This window comes from Coregonus clupeaformis, chromosome 27 (assembly GCF_020615455.1).
Source record: "Coregonus clupeaformis isolate EN_2021a chromosome 27, ASM2061545v1, whole genome shotgun sequence".
NCBI lineage: Eukaryota > Metazoa > Chordata > Actinopteri > Salmoniformes > Salmonidae > Coregonus > Coregonus clupeaformis.
In genome coordinates this window covers 16,031,606-16,040,061 of record NC_059218.1, presented here as the reverse complement: position 1 = coordinate 16,040,061, position 8,456 = coordinate 16,031,606, and the positions used below count along the sequence as shown (strand labels likewise).

Below are 8,456 nucleotides of genomic sequence, written 5' to 3'. Positions count from 1 at the left end.
GAATAATAGTAGAGAGAATGATTTATTTAAGCTTTTATTTATTTCATCACATTCCCAGTGGGTCAGAAGTTTACATACACTCAATTAGTATTTAGTAGCATTGCCTTTAAATTGTTTAACTTGGGTCAAACATTTCGGGTAGCCTTCCACAAGCTTCCCACAATAAGTTGGGTGAATTGTGGCCCATTCCTCCTGACAGAGCTGGTGTAACTGAGTAGGCCTCCTTGCTTTTTCAGTTCTGCCCACAACTTTTCTATAGGATTGAGGTCAGGGCTTTGTGATGGCCACTAATACCTTGACTTTGTTGTCCTTAAGCCATTTGGCCACAACTTTGGAAGTATGCTTGGGGTCATTGTCCATTTGGAAGACCCATTTGCGACCAAGCTTTAACTTCCTGACTGATGTCTTGAGATGTGGCTTCAATATATCCACATAATTTTCCTTTCTCGTGATGCCATCTATTTTGTGAAGTGCACCAGTCCCTCCTGCAGCAAAGCACTCACACAGCATGATGCTGCTACCCCCCATGCTTCACGGTTGCTGCTACCCCCTTTTTCCTCCAAACATAACAATGGTCATAATGGCCAAACAGTTCTATTTTTGTTTCATCAGACCAGAGGACATTTCTCCCAAAAGTACGATCTTTGTCCCCATGTGCAGTTGCAAACCGTAGTCTGTTTTTTTTATGGCAGTTTTGGAGCAGTGGCTTCTTCCTTGCTGAGCGGCCTTTCACTTTTGTACCTGTTTCCTCCAGCATCTTCACAAGGTCCTTTGCTGTTGTTCTGGGATTGATTTACACTTTTCGCACCAAAGTACGTTCATCTCTAGGAGACAGAACGCATCTCCTTCCTGAGCGGTATGACGGCTGCTTTGTCCCATGGTGTTTATACTTGCGTACTATTGTTTGTACAGATGAACGTGGTACCTTCAGGAGTTTGGAAATTGCTCCCAAGGATGAACCAGACTTGTGGAGGTCTACAAATTTTTTTCTGAGGTCTTGGCTGATTTCTTTTGATTTTCCCATGATGTCAAGCAAAGATGCACTGAGTTTGAAGGTAGGCCTTGACATGGCTTCTAAAGCCATGACATCATTTTCTGGAATTTTCCAAGCTGTTCAAAGGCACCGTCAACTTAGTGTATGTAAACTTCTGACCCACTGGAATTGTGATACAGTGAATTCTAAGTGAAATAATCTGTCTGTAAACAATTGTTGGAGAAATTACTTGTTACTTCCCAAAACTATAGTTTGTTAACAAGAAATTGTGGAGTGGTTGAAAAATTAGTTTTAATGACTCCAACCTAAGTGTATGTAAACTTCCGACTTCAACTGTATGTTATGTCCAAATAGGCCTATTGAGCGAAGAGCATTGTTTTAGAAAGTAAAACAAGAGAGAGATAGGCTTTTGTCACGAGCCCATCAGCCAACGCCGGTGAGTGACCTGCGCATCATTGGGTGAGTCAGTGAAACTGGAAAGCTTTTTTAGCACTATAATTGAATCTTCATATTGTACAATATGTGTGTCTCCACACACCTAGGCCTAGGCTATTGATGGATTCAAGACAAGCTCGTTTTTATTGATCTCAGTTTGTCTGTGTCAAAGTACCCTGTCATTTCGATCATTTGTGAGCTATTAAAAAGATTCTGCTAAAGTCTCCAGTCATCTAAAATAATGTAGAATTGCATGAAATGCATTTATAAAAGGCCAACATTTTCCCGGACCCTAGGCTTACATGTTTTCCCCCCATGTGTGCAACTTCTGCAAGTGCCTCTACTCTACTGCTCTATGCCAGCACGCAAAAGCCATGATCATGCATGCAATGCTTTGCTATAAAGGTGATTTTTTTCTTCTTCATACATTTTGGTACATCAGAGCCCCCCAGGTCACCCTCCCAGCTCACTTTTTGTTCCGGCACCTACCAATTTACAAATTAAGAACTGCTTAAAGGTTAACGCTTTAGGTACCGTGGGTCAGTCTGTGGCTCAAATATAGGTAACTGGTTTAGGGAATAGAAGGGCCCCAGCCTACAGGATAGAAGTTAATATAAAAGTGCATTTAATAAAACACAAAATGAGCAAGCATTGGTGATATTTAGTCCAATAGACCCTTGCTTTACACAATCTTGTTTTTGTGACAAAATCTGTAATCTAATGGCTGTGTAGACTAACTGTAAGTTGCTCTGGATAAGAGCGTCGGCTAAATGACTAAAAAGTAAATGTAAATGTAGACACTGCTTGCATTACTTGAGTCAACATCAACTGCCCATAGAGTATTGACCAGGCTCAATCTCACCTAGCCTACACAGAGTTTCTTCACTCATATTGTGTCAGTACACCAATTGTGTCATTACACATCACTGGACCTGGTTAGGGTCTATTGGATCTATTGTTACAAAACAGGGACTTTAACAATAACTTAACCATAGGTTTCTAAAAGTGTGTGTGTGTGTGTTTGTGTGCGCGTGTGCACGCACATGTGTGTATGTACCACAGGAGGTTGGTGGTACCTTAATTGGGGAGGACGGGCTCATAGTAATGGCTGGAATGGAATTAATGGAATGGTATCGAAATCCTCAAACACATGGTTAGAATTTGGCTCTACTCCAGCATTTTGGATTTCAGATCAAATGTTTTCTATGAGGCAACAGTATAGCATATCACCTTTTATGTGAGGGTATTTTCATACATATGTTTTACCGTTTAGAAATGAATGCACTTTATGTATGTATCAATAGTCCCCACATTTGAAGGTATCATAAGTACTTGGACAAATGTACTTATTTGGTCCCATATTCCTAGCACGCAATGACTAAATCAAGCTTGTGACTCTACTAACTTGTTACATGCATTTGCAGTTTGTTTTGGTTGTGTTTCGGAATATATTGTGCCTAAAATAAATTATGGTAAATAATGTATTGTGTAATTTTAGAGTCACTTTTATTGTAAATAAGAATATAACATGTTTCTAAACACTTATACATTAATGTGGATGCTACCATGTTTACGGATAATCATGAATGAATCGAGAATAATGATGAGTGAGAAAGTTACAGATGCACAAAGATCATGGCCCAAAAACATGCTAACCTCTTAACTCTCACCATTACGAACAAAAAGGGAGGTTAGCATTTTTTGGGGGTATGATATTTATGCCTCTAACTTTCTCACTCATCATTATCCACCATTCATTCATGATTATCCGTAGTCATGGTAGCATCCAAGAACTATTGCACGTAGTATTGATTTATCCATTTTAGAATAAGGCTGTAATATAACACAATGTGGAAAAAGTGAAGGGGTCTGAATACTTTCCGAATGCACTGTAGATGCAGAGAAACATTTGTTATTTAACAAGCAGGAGCAGGCGGATCTGTGTGACTGAGTGACATCAGTGCGCACCACACCCCTCTTTGGGCTTATAAAGGCAGACGGATCACGGTATCAAACCCTCTCCAAATCTAGAGGAAGCTTGTGTTTGAGAAGGAGTGTCTCAAGTACAACTGCAATCACCAATGATCATGGCACCTGCTGGAGCTAAGCGGGTAAGTGGAGACTTAATATGAATATGACCATCATTATGGCTGTAAATGCATGCATGCCTATTGCGTAATGCACTTAGCCTTTTGCAGAACTATTGCAGATGTGCTACTGTATGTATTGCTTTGGTGTTAAGTGTACGTTATTATAACGATCAAAATGCTTATTTTAGTTCCAACTTCATCTGAACCCCTTGGTCTTGTTTGGCGCAATATATACAGTATGTTTTTATCATTGCGCATGCTTCGTTGACTTTGGTTGAAATAGAATGGCCTGACTTCTACTACAACTCTATTCTTTAACTTTTCATTTGTTCAGCGTTTCCTAAACTCGGTCCTCGGGACCCCAAGGGGTGCATTGTTAACCAATTGGTGTCCCCAGGACCGAGTTTGGGAAACAATGCATTAGTTTACCGGTTGCGTATTTCATTCAGGGTACTTTTGCATTTATTGCGCGTGCATATTTCATACTTGTAGAATGGAGAGCTAATTACGGAATGTTTGTGCAGAACATTTTGGAGCGCCTGGATGCAGGAGAGATTGTCATCGGGGATGGAGGTTTCGTCTTCGCCCTGGAGAAGAGGGGCTATGTGAAGGCGGGTCCCTGGACTCCTGAAGCTGCCGCCGAGCATCCCGAGGCTGGTAAACGCTATCTAATCTTTTGGCTCCCTGGACCCTGCGCGTCAGTCATAGGCTAGCCTACATAACAGTTAGTGAAGCCTCTCGCCTCTCCAACTTGTCCACCAGACGCACATGTTTTAACCAGATGAAGTTGAGAGAGCGTTAAGTCGCGAAGTTGTAAATACTTAGCAAAAAGCCATATGAGTGACAATTACTATTCTCGTTTCCAGTGCGACAGCTGCACCGCGAATTCCTGCGGGCGGGGTCAAATGTCATGCAGACTTTCACCTTCTACGCCAGCGACGATAAACTGGAGAACAGGGGTAACGCTCAGCGCTTCACAGTGAGTATCCTCTGCAGCCGTTGGGAAAACTCACCAAGAGGAATGAATGAGAATGCCAGACCCATACCAATATTCTACTGTTACAGTTTGGCCATGCATTTCTACGCAAGATTGTTCAATGACTGAATGGGATAAGAGGTTATATAAATAATTGTTCAATTTACCTGTAAATCAGGTTTCCTATACATCTCTCGAATCCTGTTCTTCTGTTCAGCACTGATTTATTTCCCAACTTGGTGTTTAGCCTACTTGGCAGGTTTCACAATGATGATATAGAAGACATTGGGTGCTTTCCTTTGCCCAGGCGTTGCTGATGCCTGCCAGATCTCACAACGCCTGGTTAGGTATTTTATGTATCAGCTAATCACATCGTACGTTATAGCAATCTATCAGTCGATGACAGTCGATCACGTGACACGGAAACATTGATTGATGCATGCAACGTCTGAGCAACCATTGTAGGCTACCTCAAACTACATCAATAGGGTTGTACACTAATCAATGGCTGCTTTGATTTACACCAGGGCGCACAAATCAACGAGGCCGCCTGTGACCTGGCCAGGGAGGTGGCCAATGAGGGTGATGCGATGGTTGCGGGCGGGGTCTCCCAGACCCCCTCTTACTTGAGCTGCAAGAGCGAGGACGAGGTCAAGGGCATCTTCAAGAGGCAGCTCGATGTCTTCGTCAAGAAGAACGTGGATTTCATGATTGCAGAGGTAGGAATGGCATGTTGTACACTCATATAGTAGATCCTCTTCTTGCACACATGCCATACTGAAACTGTGTATCTGATTTTCATCATTTTGACCTGACCGATTCTATGTGCAATGGATCCTCACTTGGACAATGCTAGTTTCTGTCTTGTTTGGGTCGTCACTTTTGTACCCTGTGTGTTTGCGCAGTACTTTGAGCATGTGGAGGAGGCAGAGTGGGCCGTACAGGTGCTGAAGACCTCAGGCAAGCCAGTGTGTGCCTCTCTGTGTATCGGCCCTGACGGAGACCTCAACGGAGTCAGCCCTGGGGACTGTGCCGTCAGGCTGGTCAAAGCTGGTATGGGACTTAATTTAGCCATTATACACACATGCGCACACACACACAGTCTTGTACAGCTAACCTTGTGGGGACACACAATTCAGTCCCATTCAAAATCCTATTTTCCCTACCCTGTACTCTAACCTTAACCTTAACCCTAACCCAAAAACCTAACCTTAACCCTAGCTCCTAACCCTAAACCTAATTCTAACACTAACAACCCTAAACCCCCTAGAAATAGCATTTGACCTTGTGGGGACCAACAAAAAGCTCTCTAACTGTCAGCTCTCTCTCTCTCTGCCAATAGGAGCCAATATTGTGGGCATCAACTGCCACTTTGACCCCATGACCTGTGTGAAGACGGTGAAAATGATGAAGGAGGGTGTGGAGAGGGCAGGGCTGAAGGCCCACTACATGGTCCAGCCTTTGGCCTACCACACCCCTGACTGCAACTGCCAGGGATTCATCGACCTGCCAGAGTTCCCCTTCGGTACGTACACACATCTCCATAGCTCTCTCCTGCCCACTAGGTCGTCTTTTCTGTTTCTGTTTCTCTCTTTCCTCCTTTCTTCCTTCCTTTCTCTCCTCCCTCTTTCTCCTAACTTCTCTTTTCTCTCACAACTCCCTCTCTCTGACTACATTTCTCTCTCTCCCCCAGGTCTGGAGCCCAGGATTCTGACCAGGTGGGACATGCACAAGTACGCCAGGGAGGCCTTCAACGTTGGCATCCGTTTCATCGGCGGCTGCTGCGGCTTCGAGCCCTACCACATCAGGGCTGTGGCTGAGGAGCTGGCCACAGAGAGAGGCTACCTGCCCGCTGCTTCTGAGAAGCATGGCAACTGGGGTGCTGGCCTGGAGATGCACACCAAGCCATGGGTCCGTGCCAGGTAAGGAGACCTTATACACTACATGGGTACAAATTAGTTAGATACCAGGAACCACAAAGGTGAGTCCCTATATGACACCAGTCCAAAATCACAAAAGTTCAATTATTTAACTTAAATTGTTACTGTAAGACACGAGGTTACACATAGTACTGTACCATTTTATTACCAGCTTATTACTGCCACATTTGGAGTATACATTTGACCTCTTACATTTTCAATCCTCCACCTCTCCCTTCCCCTCCTCCATCCCTCTCTCCCCCAGGGCTCGCCGTGACTACTGGGAGAAGTTGAAGCCAGCATCCGGCCGTCCCAAGTGTCCCTCCATGTCCACCCCTGACAGCTGGGGTGTCACTAAGGGCCATGCCGACCTGATGCAGCACAAGGAGGCCACCAGCCAGGAAGAGCTCAAGCCCCTGTTTGAGAAGGCCAAGGCCAGCAACTGAGCACTCCTCCTTGGCTAGGAGAGGGAGGTGGAGCCCCCTGGAGGAAAACCAAAGGAGAGGTGTGTACTCCGAAGGAGTCGTGTGTTGTGGTTTGTTGTGATAAAGGCAGAGGGGAGAACTCACACACATTCCCTTTTTAAAGAAGTTTACATAACAAAATTATTAGATGGAAGTCTTATTGTTCTGTTTTGATTTCTAGGACCATTTTTTGTGAACCAAAAGTTTTCTTCTTATGATTTCATTCAGATTTGCAGCATCTCTAGATGGTACAGCTCCATCGTATTCTCTTCTGTAATAATTCTGAAGTGATATGGTATAGATGCATCTCATTTCTAAATAACTGGATTTCAATCTTGATATGTGCCTTACTTAGACAGAATGTTACAGCAATCATCAAGCCATTGATACGTACTGTGAGTTAAACAAACGAACCAAAAAGTTGCCCCCAGTGGTGCGTCCACACATACCTCCAGAGTGTTCTGCTGATCTCGTGACTATCGAAACACATAAGCTTATAAATAAAAGTGAGAGCGTGTTACCGAAACTACTGTGACCACAATGTTAAATAGCTGGTAAAGAATTTAGCATAGCCTAGTTCTGAATACATCTAGTGCCAAATAATAAATTACCAAATTAAAGTTGACTTCATAACTGTAGTTTCATTCAATAAACTTCCACTTGACCTTGTATGTGATGACGTTTCTTCATTGTGTGGGGTATCCTATCAACATGTTGGTGTTTTGAACCCTCAAGCTACCAAAACACTTTTACATACACAGAATACCAAGATAAAACTATTGAAAATAGACAATCACAGCAAACTCTGAATTGATTTCCAAAACATCTTTATTGTAAATAATGTTTTTGAAATAACAAATAACCAAATAGCTTCAAAGTCCAATCCAAATGAGTTCTAAAAAGGTATTTCACGTCATTCTACCCTTACAAAAAAGTCCTGCAAAAATATTCAATAATCCTGCAGGTTCTGCTGGAGTCTTGCAAGAATTACTATGGCTGTGTTTACACAGGCAGACCAATTCTGATCTTTTGTCCACTAATTGGTATTTTGACCAATCACATCAGTCAGATCTTTTCACATCAGATCTTTTCAGAGCTGATTTGATTAGTCAAAAGACCAATTAGTGAAAAAAATATCAGAATTGGGCTGCCTGTGTAAACGCAGCCCATAATCCTGCAGGAATATCAAACATTCTGCAAGTTCTGCTCCTACAGAAATGTACCTGGATGTGCAAGATCCTTTTTCCTGCATGATAAGTCAAATTCCTGAAGAAGTACTGCAGTTGCATCAAGAAAAACTTCTGACAGTGACATCTATAAACGTTTTCCTGCACGATTGGTACAAGATTCTTACAGGTCACCTACACAATTAATTCACAAAGGCAAACATTCCTCTTTAAGTTTTCAGAATGTTGATATATTTATGTTACACGCAATTTTACATGGTAGGCGTTCTCTGCCCAACTGTGTCATTAAAGGCTGCGTTTACACCAGGGGAGAACGACTGCCCCCTTTCATTGAAGCCACGGTAGTTCAAGGCCGACCGCAGTAATGCAGGCATTGTTAGCAGAAAACAGG

General features: G+C 42.9%; 1 protein-coding gene across 1 annotated transcript; it reads left to right on the top strand.

Moving 5' to 3' along the window:
• The first annotated feature begins 3,432 nt into the window (after positions 1 to 3,432).
• On the top strand, positions 3,433 to 7,547 carry LOC121541555 (betaine--homocysteine S-methyltransferase 1). The gene is made up of 8 exons (XM_041850635.2): positions 3,433 to 3,540; positions 4,044 to 4,176; positions 4,386 to 4,498; positions 5,023 to 5,214; positions 5,401 to 5,548; positions 5,838 to 6,020; positions 6,189 to 6,417; positions 6,680 to 7,547. Exons 1-8 carry the CDS (start codon positions 3,511 to 3,513, stop codon positions 6,858 to 6,860), a joined length of 1,209 nt encoding a protein of 402 aa, XP_041706569.2. The 5' UTR covers positions 3,433 to 3,510; the 3' UTR covers positions 6,861 to 7,547.
• Positions 7,548 to 8,456: the final 909 nt, after the last annotated feature.